The 27,266-nt window shown below is 40.9% G+C and overlaps 1 protein-coding gene across 3 annotated transcripts in view; it reads right to left on the reverse strand.

Moving 5' to 3' along the window:
• Positions 1–11,080: 11,080 nt before the first annotated feature.
• The window catches only part of LOC115620786 (protein unc-13 homolog 4B), a 68,603-nt gene continuing 52,417 nt past the window's right edge, over positions 11,081–27,266 (reverse strand). Inside the window, exons 3-15 of one of the 3 annotated variants that reach the window (XM_030514201.1) lie at positions 19,094–19,434; positions 18,992–19,039; positions 18,748–18,907; positions 17,109–17,409; positions 16,589–17,054; positions 13,838–14,052; positions 13,464–13,744; positions 13,240–13,404; positions 12,820–13,185; positions 11,820–12,080; positions 11,593–11,762; positions 11,297–11,475; positions 11,081–11,238 (exon numbers count right to left, since the gene is read on the reverse strand). In XM_030514201.1, coding sequence (XP_030370061.1) covers positions 11,147–11,238; positions 11,297–11,475; positions 11,593–11,762; positions 11,820–12,080; positions 12,820–13,185; positions 13,240–13,404; positions 13,464–13,744; positions 13,838–14,052; positions 16,589–17,054; positions 17,109–17,409; positions 18,748–18,907; positions 18,992–19,039; positions 19,094–19,434 — 3,045 coding nt within the window. In that variant the 3' untranslated portion in view covers positions 11,081–11,146. Of the gene's footprint in view, positions 11,239–11,296; positions 11,476–11,592; positions 11,763–11,819; positions 12,081–12,819; positions 13,186–13,239; positions 13,405–13,463; positions 13,745–13,837; positions 14,053–16,588; positions 17,410–18,747; positions 18,908–18,991; positions 19,040–19,093; positions 19,435–23,733; positions 24,152–27,266 lie in introns of those variants that run through there. The other 2 variants (XM_030514202.1, XM_030514200.1) reach the window with 2 other exon arrangements.

The following is a 27,266-nucleotide window of genomic DNA, read 5'->3' on the forward strand; positions in this document are numbered from 1 at the left end:
CTTGCAAATTGGAATAGATCAGAGTTAAATCATACTCATGTAGGAAAATTTGGTTTTTAATCTTATTTATATAAAATATACTTTATTATAATTATAATTATATATATATATATATATATATATATATATAATATATATATATATATATATATATATATATATATATATATATATATAAGAAGAAATAATAAATGCAAACATATTGAAATGTATTTTGTTTCTACTACATTCATTCCTATTAAACATACGTGTATTTGCCTTCAAATGAACATTTCCCTTTACAACATAACGGGAATGGAATTCGAGAATGGCGCGCTCGACTTTTCAATGCATCTTTTACTCAGTCATTAATTTAATATAATTAACGTTTTATACTCTGTACATGAAATGTATAAGAGTATATTAGTAACAGGCAGAGGGAGACATGGCAAACCCCGCAAACTATATATTCTTGATCAGCGTGAAAAGACGAGTCGATCTATGTCTGTCTGTCCGTATGAACACCTGGATCTCAGAGACTATAAGAGTTAGAGACACCAATTTTTGCACAAAGATGGCTTATGTGAATACGTTGTGCAAGTTTGTTTTATTTTTATAGCCTGTACCCAAAGGGTGAAAGGCTATACTAGTTTTGTGCGCATGTATGTAACATACAGAAGGACGTGGCAGACCCCACAAAGTATATATATTCTTGATCAGGGTGACAAGCCGAGTCGATATAGCCATGTCCGTCCGTCCGTCTGAGCGCAAGGACCTCAGAAGGTACTAGAGCTAGAATAACCAAACTCGGTATCCAGATTCCCATAAATCCTAGGCAGGTCAAGTTAATTTTTTTTTGTCTGATACACCCCCCCACTCCCCCGCAATTCGTGTTTTTTTGTATAACTTCCGTAATTCTAGGAATTTTGAAATCAGTTTTAGTAGTTACGTCCAGTTAGTGCTTATGTGTCCGTATCATCATGATAGGTCAATTCTGAAAAAAGTTATAGCCACAAATAAAATCGCTGATCATGCGCTGTCTGCAGCTTTGCCCGCAGCTTTTTTTTAGAGAGTTCAGGCTATGTTACTGTCGGGCTTGCTCGACTGTAGCGTTCTCTCTTGTTTTGATTTATTTTATAGGTTTTTTATTAAATACAAAAGGTTTCAAAACAAACGATATTTTCACAAATTCAGAAAATATAAAAATCAAAGCAAGTATAACATACACTGCGCGACAACCGATTAGCACACTCTATGCTTCTTCGTTTTGAAGCTTAATATCAGCCAATATTATAAAGCTATTAAAATTAACTTTCTTTCTCTTTCAAAAAAATAAAACTCTTGTACTCTTGTACATTTCATGTACAGAGTATAAAAATATTGAGCATGATACATATACGCAGATGCAACGAGGTGGGTCGTGGGCCTTTGGATAAGCAGCCAAACTTACCGGCAGGCCTGTAGTGTGCCCCCACGGTGGGTTATGTGAAGATGGATGCGGCAACTGAAACGGCAGTTGAGTGTGAGGGAGGGTTCTGTACTCACAGAAATCTTTGTCGAGAAACACGAAACACGCTCCGATGTGCCCACCCACCCGGTCATGGTTTCTTGACGCAGCAGAGTACCACAAATGTTTAGCCGGACACCGCCCAACAGGATCGCCCGCCAAACAGTTGACAGGTATTGGCAGGTATCTCAAGGCGCCGTGGGGTATCAATTTACAGCCTTGGTTTTGAGGGCTACACAAGCATGAAATTCACATCTTGTGTACGTCGCCTAAAATGGCTTGGTTGAACCCAAATACTCGGGCCTGTATCGGCTGGTCGGGAGTTTGATTGAATTGAGCAATCTATTGGATATGAAAGTGCCTCTGATCTCGAGTCGATCAGTGCACGTGCTGTTTGGATCGTGTCCGAGTGAAATGGTGAAATGATGTGCCTTGTATGTTTGGATTCGGAGTAATGGCAGCCGTAGCTTGCATGGAAGCAGTTGTAGCTGGAAAGTGATGAGTGAGAGTCACTTGGATTTACAGTAGTACTCTGTATGACAAAATTCGATGTTGTAGCAACTACAGCGTGCGTGGATGCGCTTGTAGCTGGGATCAATGGAGGAGCACCCTGATGCAGAAGTGAAGGTGCCGGTCTTTGCACGTGAAACCATTGGACACTAGTGCAATCCTTTGACTGATTCCCGCTGGCAAAAACAGAGTTTTTTCTGCTAAACGGCACTGACCTCTCATAAACGAATTGGATGATTTTCCTTAGCGCCAAGCCAGCACGTTGGTGCTTTGACGCTTATCTTTGCTTCGACAGAGTTCACTCTTTTAACTGCAAACTCTTTTCGTGAAGGTTTGGATTGACTCTACGGATTGAGTGGAGGTTTCAAACCATCAATTGACTCCACAGCCCGAAATGAATTTAACTCAGCCCAAGTCGCAAAATGGTGGAGTTAAACGTGGATTGTAGATTTACGGCGATCTACCCGTAAATAATTGTGCCACCGCAGGAAAAAAAGCCGGATGAAGCCTTAAAATATATGCACAAGCATACCATCATAAAAATTTCACACATACATATGTAGATATGCCTGCCTGCCACGAACGAGCGCTTGGCTTCTACAGGCCGGCTCGTACGACTCTCTGCTTCTGCCGGCAGCGACTCACGAACACCCGCGGCAGCATTCCTTATGGGTAGCAGCGGGTAGTGAGCACATTTTGCGAACCCTGGTAAATATTTCAAATTAGTAGACGGATTTTGTATTTTTATACCCTGTACCCAAAGGGTACAAGGGTATATTAGTTTTGTGCGAGTGCACATGGAATACACAGAAGGAGGCTTGGTAGACCCCACAAAGTATATATATTCTTGATCAGGATAACAACCCGAGTCGATATAGCCATGTCCGTCTGTCTGTATGAACGCAAGGATCTCAGAAAGTATAAGAGCTAGAATAACCAAACTTGGTATACAGATTCTCCTGAGCCCGAGAAAGGACGATTTTGTTCATTTTTTCTGATCCACTCCCCCCCTATTAACGATTTTCTATAACTCCCGTAATTCTTGGAATTTTGAACTAAAAGTAGTAGTGGTAGTCACATTAGGTTAGTGATTACTATATATATCCGTATACCAAGTTTCATTATGATAGAATGATCGGAATGAAAGTTATAGCCATATAACCAGGCCCCATGCACACATACACACATATGTACAAGTACACAAACACGCAAAGGCACGATTCTGATGTAAATGCATGTATGGAATATTTTATATTTAATTTAGCTAATTAAATTAATTTAGTTAATTAATTAAATTAATTAATTAATTTAATTTCTTTTTTGTGGGTGGGTTGAGCCTGCTCGACTTTAGAATTCCTTTCTTTTTAAATATATTAAAACGATTGGGAAAACGGAAGGAACGTTGTAATTGGGACAGGACCGACATTTCGAGCTGTCGTTGGTTGGCAATCAAGTTTTGAGTGCTGATGGTGACGGAAAAAAGGTCAGTGCCAAATATTTCGAAAAATTCGCATACCGTCAATGGACAGGGTATAAAACGGGGCAGCTCTCTCTCCTCTCAAAGTGTGCCGCTAGCACCGTTTGATGACATTTGCTTGTATGTATACATGTGCGCTCGCTAATAAGCGCCAGAGAGCGACAAAACGGCCGAAGAGCGGAGGCGTGCTGAGAACGCTGCTGACCCGGGCCGCCGGCTTATTTTGAATGCTGGAAATTGTATTTAATAACAATAAACACAACGGGCCCAAAAATATAAATGTTTTGCGCAATGATAATCATTTACTGCATACAAGCACGCATAAACGCGATTCTGATGAAAATGTATGCTGTTGAAAATTGTACATAAACACTTATGTCTGTATGCATGTGTTAAATATTTTATATTTAATTACATTAATTTTTTTTTTGGGTGGGTACTATTTATACTCTGTACATGATATGTACAAGGTTTTCGGAAGCTGAAAAATGTAACAGGCAGAAGGAGGCGTAGCAGACCCCACAAAGTATATATATTCTTGATCAGCATGACAAGAGGAGTTGATCTAGCCCTGTCTGTCTGTTCGTCCGTCTGTCCGTATGAACACCTGGATCTCAGAGACTATAAGAGATAGAGACACCAAATTTTGCACAAAGATGCCTTATGTGTGTATTGTATACGAGTTTGTTTTATTTTTTATTTTCCCCCCATTCCCCCCTATGGGGGTTTACCCGATTTTCCATTCGTATAATCGCCTATATCTCGGAGACTATAAGACCTAGGAACACCAAATTTTAGTCCAAGATGCCTTATGTGAATAAGCAGACAATGTGTATTTTGGAATTTCGCTCCCTCCCACCTCTCCCCCGCAAATCGTAACTCCCGTAATTCTTGGAATTTCGAACTTAAATATCCCCAGCTAGTGATGATGTGTCCGTATGCCAAATTTCACTATGACAAAACCGATTTAACAAGAAGTTATAGCCATAAATATATTTGCTGCCCAAGCGCTGCCCGCAGCTGTTGTTGATGGTGGTGCTTTGGTTGAGTGCAAACATCTGACACGAATAGATGCTCATAGGCATTCATACACTCACATAGACACAATTGCTTTGTATATGTGCAATTATACACCCTTTACGTGAGTTCGAATACCGAGAGAGGTAAAATCGATCCAAATGTTTTTTAATTTTCCTAATTTTTTTAATATTCTATAATAAACATATGTATACAGAGTATTTCAAAGTCGGGACACCCGACTTTAGCTTGTTTACTTGTTTTTACTATTGTTTATGACAAATTTCAATTTACTACTTTGATATTGGTGGTTGCTAGAATGCTGTAGGGACCCTTTCCCTTCCCAAAGGAAAAATTAAGCTGGTACTGGAGATTTCGTGGGTTATTTTGACGTTTGGTGTACAATGATTGTGTATACATATGTAGATTTGTCTGAGCAATATGTATATATGTATGTATCACTATGGGGGCACTGACAGCAGTGTGTAGCGTCGCGAGTACGTTTTATTACTAACTCCAGTGCGCAGAGGACGGTGCGCTAGCAGCTTGAACGGTAGTGTGAGAGTCGGCTTCGGCTGTGGTGGATTTGTGCCTGGCCCCTTACTGCTAGCATGAACACTGATCAAGAATACATATATACTTTGGCGGCTCTGCCATGCCTCCTTCTTTATATTACCTACATTCGCACAACAATAGTTGTAATGACGCGTTGCGTAGCGGGCAGCCGCGCGTCATTACGATGCCAAGTAGTTGTAAGTTAATAAGTAATTGTAAGAATAGTAAGCCATGAAGGCGGGTAATTTTAAGTTCGTTTTAGTTAGTTCTTCTTTTGGTCCCGCCCAACACGCACTGAAGCACGGGCTGCATTTTGGATTATTTGTAATAAAACCCGTGGAGAAGTTTTGGCATACCGCCCTCTTTTATTTGTTGGACACCTCGGCACTTTGGGGTGCCTAATTTACTAATTTATTTCAGCATACTCTGGCCGGCGAGCATACCCGCGGCAGAGTAACAACGTTACAAGTGGCGCCCGAGCAGGGACCCCAAAGAAGTTTGAGGTTAGATCCGACCAAGTAGGGAAGAGAGCGTGGACCTACGATGCTACGAACGAGCTGGATACGTGTGCTGCGGAAGGAAGAGCTCAGCACGGTGCTGCGCGAGTTCGACATCGAGGAGACCGGCACCGTGGAGGCTTTGCGGGTGCGGCTGGCAACGTTCGTGAAGTCGGCCCAAGAAGAGTACCGACCCCGCCTGGAAGAACTAGCGGCATATTACGAGAACATGTCGTCGCGTACCGCGGCGACAGGTCAGTTGAGCCCGGTGCCCGGCGGACGGCTGGGAGTCCCGAAACAAGAGGACGTGACAGTTGCGTTGGCTCAGTACACCCACCGGTTGGCCCAGGCTATGGAGGATGGGTTCCAGAAACTGTCGAGCCAGGTCTGCGCTTCCACCGCGCCTGCTGGTAATGCGCCTGACGAAGATGACCCAACAGCACCGACTCCAGCGTCACCGCTCGCAAGCGCGCAGGCGGTGGCAGAACCACAGGCGCCAACATCAGCCGAACGAGACAGACGAGCCGCACTGTCGACACAGGTAGCCCAGTGGGGCGTCCGATTTGACGGCAGCGGGGACCCAAGAACGTTCCTCCGGGTTCTGGAAGATAAGGCAGAGATGAAGAACGTGCGATTAGATGAGTTGGTGACCGTGTTACCGGAAGTCCTGGTTGGCGAGGCGAAGGAGTGGGAGTGGTCAAGGCGCAATTTGGTACAACGGTGGGCCGAGTTCCGCCAAGACCTACTAAAAGAATATACAGCGGGTCCCCACATAGAAGAGGGCCGGCGGGAAGCATACAGCCGGGTCCAGGGCGCATCAGAGGGCCCTATCGAGTATGTCCGAGCGATGCAACGACTGATGCGCGGCGCGGAGATGACTGCAGAGGAGCACCTGAGACTTGTCCACGCCAACGGGCTACCAGAAATACGCGCCAATCTCCGCCTGGCAGGCGAAGAAGTGAGCTCACTCGATGGGTACGTACAGGCGGCACAGGGCGTGCACCAAGCAATCTTAGCACGGTCACAGGCGGCCGGCAATGATGAGACGAACGCCACACACCCTACGCCGATCCCACAGCCGGTGGCGGTTGGCCCAGCGGACACGCATCGTCGCCCACCCATCTGCAGACGTTGCGGGATGGGAGGGCACAGTATGGACGCGTGCCCAAACTCTCAACAGCTCTACTGTTGGGACTGTGGTAAGATGGGGGTGCGTGCGAACGAATGCTGCCGACGCGCGACGGGAAACGCCAGGTGGGCTCGTCCCACATCAACAGTCGGCGAGCCCATGCAGGCAAATTCCAATTAACAACGACACGCAGGGTAGCGGCCGCGCTACCAGTAGACTGTGATGGTGTACTGGTAGAGGCGGTCGTGGACACCGGAGCGACACGCAGCTTCGCGAGTCCGAGGCTGGCGCAACGCCTGCGGGCGCCAGACGGAGGAAATGTACGGTCCGTGAGCGTGACTGTGTCCATGGCTGACGGGACACAGAAGACGGTCCGTGAAGAAACGAAGGCGACGGTCACGGTGGGCGACAGTCGCGTAGTACTGCCGCTGCTCACACTCCCCGGATGCATAGATGAGCTCACATTGGGACTGGATTATGTCCAAATGGCCAACGGGGCGGTGACTGTGGGCGGCCAAACTGTAGAATTGCGAACGAACGATCCACGGCCACGCAGACGGCGGAGGCGAAATCGCAGAGCCCGACATGCAGCCTTGGTGACAAGCGAACAGGCGGGGCTCACTATAGCCGCCCACCTGACGGAGCAGCAGACCCAGACGGCCGCCAGGTTCCTCGAGGGGGAACTGGCAAGCTTTGAGAGCATCACAGGAGTCTCGTCGGCGGCGGTGCACACAATCCGGATGAAAGACGAGCGTCCCATCAAACAGCGGTACTACCCCCGGAACCCGGCCATGCAGGCAGTGATCAATCAAGAAGTCGACGAGTTGCTGGCAAAGGGCTGCATCGAGCAATCCGACAGTGCCTACAGCGCACCCATCGTGTTGGTGCGCAAGAAGACAGGCGCCTGGAGGATGTGCATCGACTATCGGCAGCTGAACGAACGCTCAGAACCAGATGCGTACCCAATTCCGCGGATCCAGCACATTTTGGAGCAGCTGCGCCAGGCCAAATACATAAGTAGCATCGATTTGCGGAATGGGTACTGGCAGATTCCGATGGAGCGCGAAAGCCAACGATATACAGCGTTCACGGTGCCAGGACGCGGGCTGTTCCAGTGGCGTGTGATGCCGTTCGGCCTGCATTCTGCGCCCGCTACATTCCAGAGGGCGTTGGACAGTGTCATCGGCCCGGACATGGCACCGCACGCGTTTGCATACCTCGACGACATAGTGGTGGTCGGCAGGACGTTCGAGGAACACTTGAGCAACTTGCGCGAGGTGTTCCGGCGACTGCGGGCGGCCAATCTGCGAATAAATCGAGATAAGTGCGAATTCTTTCGTAAATCCATTAGGTACCTGGGGCATCTAGTGACGGAGGCGGGCATCCAAACGGATCCGGAGAAGGTAGCAGCCATCCACGAGCTGAAGCCGCCGTCAAATCTGAAACAATTGCGGCAGTACATTGGAATGGCCTCGTGGTATCGACGCTTCGTACCAAATTTCGCCACAACGGTTGGGCCCCTTACCGAACTGTTGAAGAAGGGCCACAAGTGGAGATGGGGAAAGCAGCAGCAGGAGGCATTCCAGTGTATCCAGAAGCAGCTGATGGAAGCTCCGGTGTTGGCGTGCCCCGATTTCTCTCGACCTTTCTGCCTACAGACGGACGCCAGCGAGTATGGGCTGGGCGCGGTTCTGACGCAAGACATAGACGGCCACGAACACGTAATTTCCTACGCCAGTAGGAAGGTGCAGAAAGCGGAGGTCAACTACAGCGCCACGGAGAAGGAGTGCCTCGCAATTGTTTGGGGAATCCGGAAACTGCGACACTATTTGGAAGGCTACCATTTTACTGTCGTGACCGATCACTTGGCGTTGCGTTGGCTCAACTCGATTGAGAGCCCCACCGGCCGCATCGCACGCTGGGCTTTGGAGCTGCAGCAGTACACCTTCGATGTCCAGTACCGAAAAGGAGCCTTGAATGTGGTGGCCGACGCACTGTCACGACAACCACGCGAGGTGATCGGCGGTGCACACGTGGAGTTAGAGGCAGCACCGACTTGTAAATGGTTACAGCGGCTGACGGCAGCGGTGTTGGAGAGTCCCAGCAAGTACCCAGATTACGCCATACAGAACGACAGGCTGTACCGCCGCATCGCTCACGTGCTAGGAGAAGATGAGGTGTCACCATGGAGGCTATGCGTGGCCGCGCCTCTACGACAGGAGGTGTTGAGAGAATGCCACGACGACGCAACGGCGGGCCATATGGGAGTACGCCGAACCTGTGCACGCGTTGCAGACCGATACCACTGGCCTGGTCTGTATCGCGACGTAGCGAAGTATGTGCACCAGTGCCTGTTGTGCCAACGCTATAAAGCCCAGCAACAGCTGACGGCAGGCAAGATGCACTTCAAACCAGCGGAGGCAGCGTGGGACGTCGTCTGCGCCGATTTTGTGGGGCCGCTGCCGCGGTCCAAACGAGGCAACGCGTATCTACTGGTCCTGGTCGATAAGTTCAGTAAATGGGCAGAACTGGTCCCCATCCGCAAGGCGACGGCAGCGGCAGTGAAGCTGGCCTTGCGAGAGCGGATTCTGGCACGGTTTGGCACACCAAGAAAGCTCATTACAGACAACGGAGCCCAGTTTACGAGCCGCGCGCTGAAGCAGTTCCTCGCCGAGGCAGGCATACAGCAACAACTGACGGCACCATACACACCTCAGGAGAATCCCACTGAGCGGACCAATAGAACGGTCAAAACATTGATTGCTCAGCTGGCGGACGGGCAGCACAACACGTGGGACGAACAACTGCCGGAAGCACAATTGGCCATTAATACAGCAATTTCAGACGCAACGGGCTACTCACCGGCTTTCATCCTATTTGGGAGAGAACCACGGCATCCACACACACTGTACGGCAGGGATCCTGACGCCCCTGAGGCAGCACCAGGTAGCCCAGAAACACACGCGACGCTGCTACAGTTTGTTGCCCGCATAGCAAGAAGAAACCAAGGGGTGGCCAGCGAGGATCAGGCACGCCAGTACAATCTGCGGAGACGCGAGTGGCGACCCAAACTGGGCGACGAGGTGCTCGTGCGACAACATCACCTGTCCAACGCAGCCGAGCAGTTTGCGGCCAAGCTGGCGCCTCGCTTCGATGGACCATTCACGGTGCGAGCATTCATATCCCCAGTTATAGTGCGTGTGCGACCAGTAGCGGGCGGCAGAGGTAGAACGGCACATGTGCGAGATCTAAAAGCGGTGAACGCAGAAGACAGCGAAGCCGACGAAGGCAGCGACGACAGAGGCAGCGTTAGTATGGTCACCAGGGCCACGCCACCGACAGCTTCACAGCAGCCACAGCAGGCCACTCCTCAGCGTCAACAAAAGCAGCCACAGCGGCAGTCCGGGCAACAAAATCGGCCATATCAACGAGCACGACGACAGCAGCCACGGTCACGACAGCCACGACAGCAGCAACAGCAACCAGGGCCCTAGCGGCCACACCGACAGCAGCGACAGCAATCCAACCGGCGTCCACCCAAGCGGGAACGGCAAAGCTGCCGTTCTGGCCGAAGAAGATGCCCATGTAAGCCTAAAACATAATTAGACGAAGCTTGTTGTTACGTTTCAGGCCTGATGAAGCGACGTAAATTACCACATCAGCCGAGATACACAAACAGCGCCAAAAATGCCAGGGGCGCAGCGGATGGGCAAGTGCCGGGCGGGCAGCTGGACGAACACAACAAGGAGGAGGTTGGGCACAACGCAGGAAAATAGCCCAAGACCGGAAGCCAATCACGACATAAACATGTGGGCGGTGATGACGAGTTGCCAGAGCGGCAGGTGGCCGTCAATAATGTGTTATCGAATCCCCTCGATCGGATTCGATAAGTGGCAACACCGGCCACTATCGCATAAGTATGCGAGTGGTAACACCGACGATAGATCGCCAGGCATGGGTAGCACTGGCGGACCGCGAGAGTAAGAGGTGGCAGCGCTAACAAAACAGCTGTCACAACATCAATACACCCCCGCCAACCGGATCGTCCCCGCTCAGGAAGGGGGGACGTGTAATGACGCGTTGCGTAGCGGGCAGCCGCGCGTCATTACGATGCCAAGTAGTTGTAAGTTAATAAGTAATTGTAAGAATAGTAAGCCATGAAGGCGGGTAATTTTAAGTTCGTTTTAGTTAGTTCTTCTTTTGGTCCCGCCCAACACGCACTGAAGCACGGGCTGCATTTTGGATTATTTGTAATAAAACACGTGGAGAAGTTTTGGCATACCGCCCTCTTTTATTTGTTGGACACCTCGGCACTTTGGGGTGCCTAATTTACTAATTTATTTCAGCATACTCTGGCCGGCGAGCATACCCGCGGCAGAGTAACAACGTTACATAGTATACACTTTGAATGAATTTGATAAAAAAAAATGTATTTCTTATATTAAAATAATAATTTACAAAGATCATTTTAAAGCTTAAGAATACGATTTGTTTCTTAGTTTCTTTATGAATTCCTTGGCCTGTTTATCACCTTGTCTGTATTCTAGGGCGCGTAATGTCTCAGAATCTGAAATATAGATATTTCTATAATATATATTTTCGAAACCGAAGTTTTTATAAAGTACCTGTATAATCTGGCCTTGATAATTCCATATGAATTTGTTCATTTTCAAAAGCCATTAGATCGGCAAATGTTACATAACATTCAGCTATATATTGACTAGTCATCCCAAATAGGTCTTTGTCCTTGATGCTAAACAAAATTATGCTGTTTTGCTTCGAAAGTTGTTCTTCACTCAAAGTTCTAGGTAGGGCATTTTGTAAAATGGATTACACAAAATTAATTGAAAGTACATACTATGTGCATGGCTTTGTAAGTATGAATATTTGTAGCGACAGACAGAGCAGAGCATGAACTTACATAGAAAATTGCTCGTCATATAGCGGAAAACGTGTTTTATTTTTGACAGATGTTTTTACTGGTAAAACACCGTTAAAACGAGTCGTTGGCAAAAACTGGGCTTTTACAAAAGAGTCACAAGATCCATTTGTGTCCATCGGTACCAAATTACGAGCGTTTAATATTTGTAGCTAAAAGTTTAAGCCAATGATGTACTATTTAAATTGTTTAAATTAGGGTCAGCGTACCTTTAATCTTCCCTCTCCAAACTGTGCCGTTATTGTAAGCTGTCCGTATTGCGATTTCTGTAGTTCTTTTTGGGCCCCTAATCTCTCCAAATAATACTGATGGATAAGATCGGAAGTTTCGAAAGCATGCAAATCCAGAATTTTTTCGATGGCTGAGAGAACTTTCACATCCGATGTGACAATTCTTCCTATTTTAAAGCACGATATCATAGTTTGTAAAGTAGCTCTTAAGTTTTGAAAGAAAGCAGGTGGACGACGTTTCTGTAAACAAATACGTTCATAAATGTATGCCTTAGATCAGCGGTGGGCACGAAATTTTAGTTTGGGAGTCCTACAACAACATCTACAACAAAAACTACCGTTTGGGTTATAAGAACATCATAAACTGCGAGCAAAAAATTAGGAAAAAAAAGTACACCGAAAAAAATTTTTATCACATTTATGAACATTCATTTAATAATTTTTCGAAGTCTATTTCCTCTTCACTTAAAGCAATTCGTAATAAATCTGATAAATTTATGTCACTTAATTTATTCCTATAAACATTTTTAATATATTTAATATATTTAAATACCGCGTCTCAATCTTGGAAATATTAATTTCATTAGCCATTGTTCAGTTTTAAATCAAATATAAGTAAGATTATAAGTAAATAACTTGACGACAATCATAAAAGTTTTACTGAAACACTATAATTTATAATTTGTCAATACACTTTGAATGTCAGTGCATAAGTGACCGTCAGCGGGTATTGCAAATCGATCATCAGTACACACACTGTGTGTATTTTGTTATTGCATCGATCTACTTGTGCGTCTGGCTGGCGACAACATTGCGTGTATTTTGTTATTGTAAGTTTGCTCGAGATCGGTACTTTGCTTGTGCGTCTGGCTGTCGCCAGTTACCAAAACATAACGGAAAGAGCCCTGGGAGCCCAAAGAGCCACTACGTGCCCACCGCTGCCTTAGATTATATGTATGTATTTAACCACATTACTTACATCAAGGTTACTTTGTATGAGGTCATACATAATTTTGGACAATTCACTCCAAATTCCATCCAATATTCTGCCGAAATTAACATCGTTTAAAGTTCTGTAAAGAGTACCTAATGACCCTTCTAAATACATCATTAGCTTGTCCATGGAGTTAGAGTCTTTATGGAGAATTTCTGCGCCCTCAGCTAAAAACCGTCGAATTGGCGGGGCCATTTTGCCGGCAACAATTTCGACCAGCTCGACAATCTGATTGCGCTGTATATCCAATGCATTTTCAATAACAGTGTTGATAGTAGAAGCGCAGCGATCCGCTTCTAAAATGGTTCGATATTCACCCAATCGTTTTATAATATCCTCTGTACCGAGCTCCTAATAAAAAATTGTACAATTTCAAACATTCGTTAGTCATTTTTTAACTGTTACCTTTATAAACGATGGAAGACTCTGCCTTATGTAATCGATATTGTTTATAGCCAAACACCACTCCTCTGAAACATTAAATAGCTCACAGCTATCTCCGACCTTAGTTATATCTTCGACTCGCCGTGACATCCTCTGAGCATAGAATATACAGCAACGGCAAATATCCTACGAAAAAGATAGAATTTTGACAGCAATGTGCATCTTCAACACCTTGAAATACATACGTTAACAATTTTCGCAACGAATGTATATGCTCCTTCCACTTCAGGCCAATCCAATTGCTGCCAAAAGATTTTAATTTGATAAAAAATAGCCAAAGTATCTACTGCTGACGAACTATATTTAACTGTCTCGTCAACAGCTTTGAGCTGGTCTAAGTCGATTGCTTTTTGTATGCGATTAAGAGCCTTAATAATTGAGATATCCAGCCAATGGGTTACACCTTTTTCAAACCACTGATAATATTCAGTCATTTCCAATTTTTCGTTAGAGCAGAGTGATTCTCCTACGAGGAAAAATATGCTATTAAAAATGAACATCTAATTACATACGTACGAATATACTCATTTATGTATATGTAAATAAGTTGATTTCTTACCTAGTGCGACATATCGTTTGAGCACCAAATATACTTCAAAGAGCGTAGTTCCCATTTGTACGTTATCAGTATTTGGTAAATACTGAAACTGATCATCTGGCACATCTAATTTTTGTATGTTTCCACAAACGATTTGCAGTGTTGACTTTGAAATTTCCGTTAGTTTTTTGTCATAGCACATAAATAATATGGCTGAGTAATTTAACCGAATTTTGCTAAAATAAAGTTATACATACAAATTTATTTATTTACTCAAGATGTCAAAAAGTCCTCTTTCTCTAAGGCCCAATTTCCACAGTAGCACGACCACAGCATTACAAAAGCAAGGAAAAGCTAAATTCGGGTATCCCGACTTTGGAATACTTTGTATATATGTGTAGAATAATTATAGAAATGAAAAAAGAAAAAGAATTTCAATAGACTGTGTAACTAACTGGTATTTAAGCCAAAAATTCCAAGAATTACGGTAGTTATGAAAAATCATTAATGTCGGGGGAGTGGGGGGAGAGAGGAAATTTATTTTTACACATTTTCTGTTTATTCATATAATGGACTAAAATTTTGTGTCCCTTGGTCTTATAGCTTCTAAGATATAGGTAATTATACGAACGGTGTTACAGAAAATTCTTATTTTCGGGGGAGTGGGGGAAGAAATAAAAAAATTATACAAACTTGAGCTGCATACACAAATAAGGCATCTATGTATGTGCAAAATTTCGTATCTCTAGCTTGTATAGTGTCTGAGAAACTGGTGTTCATACACATAGATCGACGCGTTTTGTCATATTATATATTCTTGTACGTTTCATGTACAAAGTATAATAAGGCGAAAGATTTTTTTGGTCGATCTTTTACTATCAAATTATTTGCACTATACAAAAAACACATGAAAAATATGGAAAAATAGGAAAAAATAAAATTAAAAATAATGAAAATTTGAAAAAAAAATTGTAAGTAAACTTGCTAAAAAATAAGAAGATTTGTGATCGTGGAACTAATATAAAGTTGGTCTCGTGCGACATCGAGAGTGTAAATTTTAACAATTTGAAATTATGTTTTTTTACATAAATGATAAATTTTTATAATGATAATTTTTATATACTTTAAAATTATTGAAATCTAGGTGAATAATACCGGCGGCAAAAAAAAAATAAAAAGAGAGGTGCAAAAGGAGAGAAAAATATGTAATTTTTCTAATGGGTGCTGCTCTCAGTTTTAAAATCAATGTATAGCTTGATACTATAAAGTTAATTTTCTAATAAGAATTCGTATGCTTCTCATTTGAATAGAATTTTTTTTACAAGCTAACATGGAATGGGAGCCATATCTGGGGTCGGAGCAGTTATCAAAATAAAGTTATGGCAGATAAAGAAATCTAAAATCATTTTGTTTCGATATTTCAGAACTGAAACTTAGTCGCATTAATATATATTGCCTGATGTTTCGATAAAATCAGCGAAGTGCTGGCCGCAAAAAGCCCCGTTTGTCCCATTGCCCAAAATCAACCTTTGTACCAATAGGGCTAGATAAGAGTTATAAGTTGAGCATATGAACACAATGTTTTCATGCCCATATATATATAGGTAGGGGGGGGGGGGGGGGGTTCAGCTGCCCGCTTTGCACCCCCCTCGCTACGGCCATGCCTAGAAACACCGAATTTCGAACTCAAATTTTGCAAATACCGTCCGTATGCCAAGTTTCACTAAGATAGACCGATTTAACAAGAAGTTATAGCCATAAATATATTTGCTGCCCAAGCGCTGCCCGCAGCTGTTGTTGATGCTGGAGCTTTGGTTGACTGTAAATATGTTCACACAGACACGAATAGACGCGCATAGACATTCATACACTCACATAGACGCAATTGCTTTGTATACAAGTATGTGCAATTACGTGAGTTCGAATACCGAAAGGGGTAAAATCGTTAAACATTTTTTTTTAATTATCTTAATTTTTTTAATTTCTATAATTATTCTAAACATATGTACAGAGTATTTCAAAGTCGGGACACCCGACTTTAGCTTTATTACTTGTTTATTTACAGGTATCGGATTATCCCATTGTAAATCCATTATTTTATACCCTTTACCAAAAGTGCAAAGATGCTAAAAAATGTAATATGTTGATCAGTAGCATGGTAAGTCGATATGGTCGTGTTTGTCTATCCGCCCATCTGGTTGAATGCTAACAAGGATATTGAAAAGTGATAGAGCTAGAACAAGGATGTTTTCACACGACCCATTCTGTCTACATCTGTTGTTGTTGCTGCGGCTATTGTATATGTTCATGTGTACTGCACACAAACAGAGACACAAACCAAATGAAATTAATAAAGTGGACTTACACACTATCTGCGAGATTTAATCCCAAAGAAGAAATAATAAATTACAATTTGTTTTTTTTTTCACTTATGTTAACTTTTTAAATTTAAATAATTACACATAGGTACAGAGTATTTCACAGTCGGGGAATTCGACTTTAGTTTTTCCACTTATTTAGTTGGGTATTCCAAATTCCTTCATGAGATGACATATGGGATTTGGGGATGATTACAGAAATTCTCACATCTAATTTAACTGCTCATATTTGACTCGTATACTTTTAGAGTTTATTGCATAAGATAAAATAAATACATATATATACATAAATCAAGAACATAGATTGTATTGATGTATCCTATCACTTTCTGGGAATATATTCTACATTCTCCCTCTAGCATATATAGAATGTAATAGGAATAAATGTACTTACTGGTAGAAAAGTTTGTCGAAATACTCCATTGCTCGTTGAAGGTCAGATCGCACCATTTGAATTAATTTTATGATATATTGCAGTTTATCCTCATCAGTCTCATTATCCTTCGTTTGTCTGCTGCCGCTAATAATATGCTCCAGCCATTCTTTAGTGCCAGTATTTATAGCATCAATTATTACGGATTCAATGCTGTATTCATCGACTGATCCGATTTCGTCAATCCAACCATAAACCGATTTTGGAAATATGGTAACTTCTGCTGGAGGCTCAAGAGATTTCAATTTAGAAAGAATGTCCAGAACTACATTTAATGTTCGCACTATATTCTTATCGCTTTCATTTTTACATCGAAGTTTTCTCAACATTAAAAAGCAAGATGGCAGCAGTCGCTTCGCTCCATCCCAGAACGTCTTCACATCCTCACAGTTACTTTGATAGCACCTTATTACTGGAACTATAATAACTAGTATTGAGTTGAAAAGTGCAAAGTCAAGTTTGTGGGTTTCATGAATAATACTATATGCATTCCATTGACAAAGCGCACAATCAAAGCTAGACAGCCCGCTTTGAACGGCGTGTTGGGATCGGATGGCTTCTGCATTTGCGCTAAAGTTTCCACTCCACCAAAAATTTGCAACTTGTGACGTTTCTAGCTCATGTATGAGCAAAAGTTTTAGTAGGTGCTTATGTTCCTGCACCGCAACACTTTTATTTTTTTCTGCACTGAGAGTTAGATTTATTAGAAGTGATCCTCGACTTTTCGTCTTGTTTCCTTTTTCCAAGTTATACCAAACGGTAAGCCCAGAAACTGGAATGGACTTAAAATTAATTATACGTTATTTAATTGAATTTCAAATAGAATTTAAATAAATATGTTAGAAGTGAAATACAAGAAGGGATAATGGTACAGTTGAGCAAGCCCGACAGTGAAATCTCCAGTACCCAAAAACATAAAAGAGAATAATCTCTGACTTGAAAGAACGATTTTATATCCTGTACGCAGATGTTAAAAGTGTATAGTAGTTTTTACGAATGTACATCTGTATGTAACATACAGAAGGAGGCGTGGCAGACCCTACAAAGTATATATATCAGGGTGACAAGCCGAGTTGATATAGCCATGTCCGCCTGCCCGTCTGTATGAGCGCAGGTTCACAGAATGTACAAGAGCTAGAATTAGTATCCAAGTTTAAGCCCTAGGCAGGTCAATTTTGTTTCTTTATTCTAATAAATGCAATCTCTGCCCAAGCTTTGCCCGCAGGTGTGGTAGTTGCTGCTTCGCATTAACTCTTTACTACATACATGCTCACACACAGACACGTATAGATAGTTTTGTGCGAGTGAGTAACACACAGAAGGAGGCATGGCAGACCCCATAAAGTACATATATATTCTTGATCAGTATGACAAGACGAATCGATATGAAAATGTCCGTCTGTCTGCCTGTCTGTATGAACGCAATAGTCTCAGTAAGTATGAGAGCTAGAATAACAAAATACTCTCAAAATTATCCAGATTCTCCTAAATCCAAGAATGGACGAGTTTATTTTTTATACTCTTTACCTTGTCCCTAAGATACAAAAGTTTTTTTTATTTTTTTGATTTTCCCTCCCCTCCCCCGCTAAAGAATTTCGTCAATACTGTCCACATTTCAAAAGTAACATAAACCAAACTTTGTACACGTAAAGAATACATAAATATCTATCTTTGTTTCAAATATCACTTAAGAAAAGTTATTAGCGAAACAATTTGACTCTGGACTACGCCCACGAGCTAAAGCATCAAGCTCGCTCTTTTTATACCCTGTAGGGTAAAAAGGGTATATTAGGTTTGTGCAAAGTATGTAACACGCAGAAGGAAGCATCTCCGACCCTATAAAGTATATATATTCTGAATCAGCATGACGAGAGAAATCGATCTAGACATGTCCGTCCGTCCGTCCGTACAGAAACTATAAAAGCTGGAACAACCAAATTTGGTATCCAGATTCTCCTAGATCCGAGAAAGGACGAGTTTATTTTTTTGAAGATGCTATTATGTACTTACAAAACTAGGCTCTGCAAAGGATAGCTTAAAGTTCGGGTTGCACCACAAAAAAAAAAGATCGGATATAAAAAGGAACAAAAATACAAGAAAATACTTTTTATTTATTTTACCTTGAGTGTTATTACAGCCCGGCCTATTAGTTCATTATCATGTTTTCCCGATGAAGCAGTTACAGCGATTTCTTTCATTAGCTTGCTCAAGCCTTTAACGCCTTTTACATCAAGGAATTTGTTGACTTTCTCCTTTACAGTTTCAGCAGCATCAAAATCCCTGCGCATGTTATTTGTTAATAAATATATTGTAAAATAAAGGAGCTCACTTTCAGCATATTACTTAGCAATAAATTAAACTTACCAAACTTCAACCACAAGAACTTCTTCTTTGGGATTGTCAACAATTGGTCTAAAATATACTCAACAGTAATTATGGCCTACATATAGAAATCGGTAGACTTACAATGAAAAATGTTCCTCCCATATAGGATTTAACGTTGCGGGTTTCACTGAGGAATTGTACCGATGCGAACTATTTGATTCCAAGTACAATGTAACAAATGGGTCAGATAAGCCATTCGAATCTTTGGGTAGCAAATTTTCAGCTTTTATAATCTCCACGTTCAACCTTATATTAGGTGGTTGCTTTTGACGAACAACCTTTAAAACTTCATCGTGTATAACGTTTGGTATTTTAAATGCTTCCTGACTGAATTCAATAAGATTCTTGGGGCACATTTCATTGCTTTCCGAGCCAATGTTGTTGCAAATTTCAAATATGATTTCTTCATAAAGGTCTTCAACCTAGAAAATAAGAATTCATATAAAAATACATACATGCACATAATATAATATGTAATACCTATATTTTCTATAAGTGCTAATTATATCCTAAGTACACACTTCGCTTCTTTTTTTTTTTGATATTACTAAAATATACTAAAATATATTGTATTAATATTTCTGAATAAAATACAACACCCAATATTTCAGAACCCGGGCATAATTGTGAAAAACGGATTAGTTTTAGTTAAAATTAATTAATATGAGATTTCCTTTCTTCGTTAATATCTTATAAGGCCCTTTTAGACATTTACGTAATTCAATTATATTTTGGTTCATCTTAGGCCTCTTACATATATATATTACACTAGTGTCCTGCCGCTGCTTCTCACGGGTATTTTTACAAAAATTTTAACACACATACACCCTTCTTTTTGCTTTGAGTTACAAAGGAGAAAAATTTATTTTAGATATTATTATTTTTATGTTTTTTTTGTTTGTTTTTAGATTTTTTGTTATTCTTTATTAGATCAGATGTTCTCTGTAAAAGATATTTGATGTTTTATTTTGTGGCAGCAAAATAAATTGATTTTCAGGAGCTCCGGTCCATGATAGATCAACATACAGTAAAATATTTCATATGTGCATCCTCGTCCCATTGCACATTTGTAATGTTTTATTTGGCTGGGGGCTTTTGAATAATATTGCCTTAATATTTAAAGTGACAATGTTTCGAGGATGATTATGAACTAACAGCATGCTCTTCAGGAATTTTTAAAGGTAATTATTTTACACCTTTAGTTACATTATTGGCGTTTTATCTATTCTTTTTTGCAATATAATATAGCACATGTTAACCGTCGATAGTGTAGCTTCCCAACAGGTAAAAAATCCATTCAATTGGTCCAGTAGATTCGGAGCCTTTTCAATTCAAACAAACAATAAAATCTTTCCTCTTTATAATATTAGTATAGATATATATACATAGGCATTATTACTATACATTGATCACACTTGGCTTGGATCCCGAAAATAACTAAACTTTTGTTTGTTTTCTACGTTTTTATACTCTGTACATGAAATGTACAGAAGTATATTAGGTTTGCGGGAGCTGAAAAATGTAACAGGCAGAAGGAGGCGTAGCAGACCCCACAAAGTATATATATTCTTGATCAGCATGACGAGACGAGTCGATCTAGCCTTGTCTGTCCGTCCGTATGAACACCTGGATCTCAAAAACTATAAGAGATAGAGACACCAAATTTTGCACGAAGATGCGTTATGTGTGTATTCTATATGAGTTTGTTTTATTTTTTTGATTTCCCCCCCCACTTCCCCCCTATGGGGGTTTTCCCGATTTTCCATTCGTATAATCGCCTATATCTGGGAGACTATAAGACCTAGGAACACCAAATTTTTGTCCCAGATGCCTTATGTGAATACGCAGAAAATGTATATTTTGGAATTTCCCTCCCTCCCCCCTCTTCCCCGCAAATCGCAATTTTCTCCAACTCCCGTAATTCTTGGAATTTCGAACTAAAATTTTGGAAATACCCCCAGTTGGTTATTATGTGTCCGTATGCTATCACTATGATAGACCGATTTAACGAGAAGTTATAGCCATAAATATATTTGCTGCTGCAGCGCTGCTCAAGCGCTGCCCGCGGCTGTTGTTGATGTTGCTGTTTGGTTGACTGCGAAAATGCTTACACAGACATGAATAGATGGGAATAGGCATACATACACTCACACAGACGCAATTGCTATGTAAATGTGCAATTATAAACCCTTTACGTGAGTTCGAATACCGAGAGAGGTAAAATCGATCAATTTTTTTTTTATTTTCTTAATTTTTTTATTTTCTATAATTATTGTAACCATATGTACAGAGTATTTCAAAGTCGGGACTCCCGACTTTAGCTTTTTTACTTGTTAAGTTGTCCTTTTTGTCGCCGTAATACATAAATAAACTTGGTTTAAAAAAATAGGGAAAACACCGCAATTATATCCATATAACCTTTAAGACCATCTAATTGACTATAGCAGTCTCTATCAAGGCTTTTATTAATATCGAGGCTGTAGTGAGACTATACTCTCTTTCGGCTGCCAAAACTCTTTCCGTTATGTTTCGGTATGTGGCATTAGCCAGACGCACAGAGTGCCGATGAAGGGCAAACTTACAAAAACTATTAAAAACATTGGAATTCGAATTCTAAAAGGGGAAAAACAAAGTCCAAAGTTCGTATGAAAATTCTGAATTTGTCAGTAGATGACAAATGAACAAATATAACGTTCCAGATTTTTCTGTCAATAAGTCAGAGTCAGTGTATTGCTTAAATATTCATGTAGCAAAAGTGTAATTTATTTAATTAATATCTGTGATTTATTTTGATGTGTAAATATTATTATTAATAATGCCGCGTCCAAGAAGATCTAATCTTTTCCAACAGAGCCGTTGTTATCAAAAACAAGAGCAAAGAGAGGCAGTCCGGTAAACGGCTAGATTCGAAAGGAGAAATCGTAGAACTAATCTCACCGATCTACTCCGAGATAGTCTTCGACGCGCAAGAAGAAATATTTCAACTATTGATTTAAATCGTGCCGCGATTTCATACGATTTCACAATTGACTACACCTCGCATCTTTTCGTTTGCATTGGTCTAATGGACGTGACTTGCGTGCATTGTGCGGCATTAAAGTTTACTGGAGAAACGCCTGAAATGTGATGCCTTAATGGCAAAGTGAAATTGCCATTATTGGTTCCGCCACCAGAGCCATTGCATTCTTTGCTCTTTGGCGAAACACCAGAATCACGGCAGTTTCTAGCGAAAATTGACAGCGGAGACCATCACTGGCAACGATGGGTATCAACTGTAAATGTGAACTCAAAACCAACAAGCTAACCGTGCGAAGCCGTGGCGGACCACTAGTAAAGATAACAAGAGAGAATAGAAGAGGAGGAATACCAAAAAATAAAATAAACTCATCCTTTCTCGGACCTAGGAGAATCTGGATACCAACTTTGGTTATTATAGCTTTCATAGTTTCTGAGATCCTTGCGTTCATCCAGACAGACGGACGGACGGACATGTCTAGATCGATTTCTCTCGTCACGCTGATTCAGAATATATATACTTTATAGGGTCGGAGATGCTTCCTTCTGCATGTTACATACTTCGCACAAGCCTAATATACCCTTTTTACCCTACGGGGTATAAAAACCAAGTCATTTTTTCCAACCCCAGGGATGACGCTGTGTATGAACACAGCATCCAATATAAATACCTCTAACTAATTAATACAAATACGTATCAGTTGCTAAAATCGCATTAATCTTTTAAATAAAAACAAGTTAAAAAGCTAAAGTCGGGTGTCTCGACTTTCAAATACTCTGTACATATGTTTACAATAATTATAGAAAATAAAAAAAATTAAGAAAAAAAAACAAATTTTCGATTTTACCTCTCTCGGTATTCGGACTCACGTAAAGGGTGTATAATTGCACATTTACATAGCAATTGTGTCTGTGTGAGTGTATGTATGCCTATTCGCATCTATTCGTGTCTGTGTAAACATATGTGCAGTCAACCAAAGCACCAGCATCAACAGCCGCGGGCAGCGCTGCAGCAGCAAATATATTTATGGCTATAGCTTCTTGTTAAATTGGTCTATCATAGTGAAACTTGGCACACAGACACATAATAACCAACTGGGGGTATTTCCAAATAGTTCGAAATTCCAAGAATTACGGGAGTTGGAGAAAATTGCGATTTGCGGGGGAGAGGGGGGAGGGAGGGAAATTCCAAAATATACATTTTCTGCGTATTCACATAAGGCATCTGGGACTAAAATTTGGTGTTCCTAGGTCTTATAGTCTCCGAGATATAGGCGATTATACGAATGGAAAATCGGGAAAACCCCCATAGGGAGGAAGTATGGGGGGGAAATTAAAAAAAATAAAACAAACTCGTATAGAATACACACATAACGCATCTTCGTGCAAAATTTGGTGTCTCTATCTCTTATAGTCTCTGAGATCCAGGTGTTCATACGGACGGACAGACAGACAGGGCTAGATCGACTCGTCTCGTCATGCTGATCAAGAATATATATACTTTGTGGGGTCTGCCACGCCTCCTTCTGTCTGTTACATTTTTCAGCTCCCGCAAACCTAATATACTTCTGTACATTTCATGTACAGAGTATAACTAGTATAGCCTTTCACCCTTTGAGTACAGGCTAAAATTACAAAATAAATCCATGTGTTTATATAGTTTATACATATGTACATACAAGTGTATTAATTGTGAATGAACTTACTGTCATTGAGTGACAAATCGCTTTGGCGTGAGACTCGAGTAAATTCTTGTGGACGCCACGAAAGTACTGACTTGAAATACTGCCATTTCTATTTAGTATGCGTTTACGCCGATCTACCGTTTCGTTTAGCGACAAAGTGGAAGGCCTCTTTTTTATAGCGCGTAGTTCATGGCCTGCAGTGCGATTTAAACTCAGATATTTGGCATTTGGATCGACTCTATTTTGCATATTGAGATTTGAGAGAATTTGCGGCAGCGATAAGAAACTTATTGGGTAAAAAGTAAAAATTTGTTGATCTGATGGTTGATTTGTGGCTGCCGTTATTATTTAAGTCTCTACCTTCCCCATGCACCCACACACACGCTACAGATTTGATTTACGAATGAATAACATAGAAAGTAACAAATTTATCATTTACAAATACGTTTGAACAAAACACGTAATCAAAAAATAGTATCACAAATATTATATCGGATCTTCAAACATTTGTACGCCTACAGTCACTTAGAAACGTGGTTTTTAATTATTTTAATTCGCGACATTTGAAATATCTTAACGTTGACCGTGAGCCAATTTAAATGCGTATGAGTTCAATTTCTTTTCGTACTCTAAGTGTATATGCATAAGCAGCATCCGCATCATTTCATGGGTTGAAGAACGAGAGTACCGTATATACTGTAGTTTATTTTTAGAAACGATAGAAAAAGCTCAAACTGTTAATGAAAAAATCGTTTTTTAGAGTACATTAAGAACAATAACGAAAAAGTAGTGTGTTTGTATGTACAAAAATACACACAACGTACACACCTATACAACTCGTGTGTAAATATGTACATTTATAATCTTTTATAATGTTTATTTTTTTGTTTATATTCGGATCTTAAATTTAAAATTGCTTTTACACTTTATTAATATAAAACTCAACTTATGGTTTTCATTTTAGGTTTCAACAGTGTAAACAAAACAGGCGATACATATACATACGTACACGATACATGGCTACATTTGTGTACTAGTATACATAGATAATAGTACATACTTGTATGTATACATGTATCTGCAAAAAATTGATTTTTATGCTGCGTTTCTTGATTTTAATCAACGGACTGCTTATGTACACATTTACTTACACATCAATAACCATATACTCTTAGTGTTACGAGATATGGCCAAACCTGTGTTAAAAATATGTTTGTTTGTGCGGATTTGGGTTTTGAGAAGTCATTATTTTATACCGTATACCGTATGTATTCTTTATTAAAAACGACACACGAATATTTGCAAGGGCATACAGGCTTCAGTGACCCAAAGCTAGCGTAAGCACAGACATACTAGCTGTTTAAAGATTAACGGGCATAATGTTTGGCAAGCAAACCAGCACACAGCAATTAAGCTTTTTTAAGTCGCACAAACCAGTGCCAGACCTTCTGCTCGGTATTTGGTATGCAAGCAAAGTAAAGGCAGGGCAAAATAGGATATTTTTTTCTTTTACAAACATTAGTAAAGAAAACCAACAATTTATTTCTTAAGAATTCATCGATTTAAGTAGTCAAAGCCGGAAGTTTTCAAAAATTAGCAAGAGAGAATGCTACAGTCGAGCAAGCCCGGCAGTAAAATACCCTGTACTCTCCACAAAAAATATAAATTAAAAAAAAATATTTAAAAAAATTTAATTGATTAATTAAATTAAATAATAACAACAGTGAACGCTATAGCCGAGCAAGCCCGACAGCGAAATACCCTGTACCCAGATAAACTTCCGTCACTGAGTTATATGCGCCCATAGCAGAAGCAACAAGATAGAACACTACAGTCGAGCCATCTCGACAGTGAAATACCCTGTCCCCAGGTAAACTTCCGACACTGAGGTATATGCGCCTCTAGCAGAAGCAAAAGGAAGAAGAAGAGCGAACTTGATGCTGCAGCTTGTGGGCGTAGTACCGAAGTAAAATTGTTTCGCTAATAACTTCTTAATTCTAAGATTTAAATGAAATTTAAAACAAAAGTAGATAATTATATTGAAATTATGTGTGCAAAGTTTGGTTAGGGTAGCTTTAGAAATGTGGACGGTATTGACGAAATTCTGTAGCGGGGGAAGGTGGGAAAAATTTCAGAAAATAAAATAAACTCGTCCTATCTCGGACCTAGGAGAATCTGGATACCAACTTTGGCTATTCTAGCTTTTATAGTTTCTGAGATCCTTGCGTTCATCCAGACGGACAGACGGACGGACGGACATGTCTAGATCGATTTCTCTCGTCATGCTGATTCAGAATATATATACTTTATGGGGTCGGAGATGCTTCCTTCTGCATGTTACATACTTTGCACAAACCTAATATACCCTTTTAACCCTACGGGTACAGAGTATAAAAAGAGGAAGAAGAAGAAGAGCGAACTTGATGCTGCAGCCTGTGGGCGTAGTACCGGCGTGAAATTGTTTCGCTAATAACTTTTATTAGAATTAACCCATTTAGATGAAACAAAAGAAGATAATTATATAAAAACAAGGGAGAACGCTACAGTGGAGCAAGCCCGACAGTAAAATAGCCTGTACTCTCCACAAAAAAGAAAAATTGAAAAAAAATTATTAAAAAAAAAAATGAATTAATTTATTTAATACATACATAGAAGACATGTTTATGTACAGTTTCAACAGCATACATTTACATCATCGTGTCTAGGCGTATTTATATGCGTGTATGTATGCAGTACATAAATATATCAAAGCAGCATTAAGAACAACAGCTACGGGCAGAGCTTCGGCGCTCATCGGACTCATAATCACTAACTGAAGGTATTTGCCAAATCTGATTATAAAATTCCAAAAATTACGGGAATTATGGGAAAAATACAAATTGCGGGGGAGTGGGGGATGCATCGAAAAAACACTCAAACTTGTACTTTCTCGGTCTTAAGGGAATCTAGATACCAAGTTTTGTTATCTAGCTCTTATACTTTCTGAGATCCTTGCGTTCATACAGAGAGACAGACAGACGGACATGGCTATATCGACTCGGGTTGTTATCCTGATCATGAATATATATACTTTGTGGGGTCTGCCACGCCTCCTTCTGTGTATTCCATGTACACTCGCACAAAACTAATATACCCTTTTACCCTTTGGGTATAGGGTATAAAAATAAACTTTTTTTTTTTAAATTTATATTAATTAAATTATTTAATTAAATTAAATACAAATTATTCAATACATATATACAAAACCGGAGACATGTTCATGCATTAATTTTGGGGGTCTGCCACGCCTTCTTCTGTCTGCTACATACATTCACAAAACTAGTATACCCTTTCACTACCCAAAAGGTGGTAGAAACAAGAGAGAACGCTACAGTCGAGCAAGCCCGACAGTGTAATACCCTGTACCCATGTAAACTTGCGTCACTGAGTTATATGCGCCCATAGCAGCAGCAAAAAGAGGAAGAAGAAGAGCGATCTTGTTGCTGCAGTTTGGGGGGTTGTACTGGCGAAAATTTGTTTTGCTAATAACTTTTCTTAGAATTGACCGAATTGAA

This window comes from Scaptodrosophila lebanonensis, unplaced genomic scaffold (genome assembly GCF_003285725.1).
Source record: "Scaptodrosophila lebanonensis strain 11010-0011.00,11010-0021.00 unplaced genomic scaffold, SlebRS2 tig00000024-arrow-pilon, whole genome shotgun sequence".
NCBI classification, from domain to species: domain Eukaryota; kingdom Metazoa; phylum Arthropoda; class Insecta; order Diptera; family Drosophilidae; genus Scaptodrosophila; species Scaptodrosophila lebanonensis.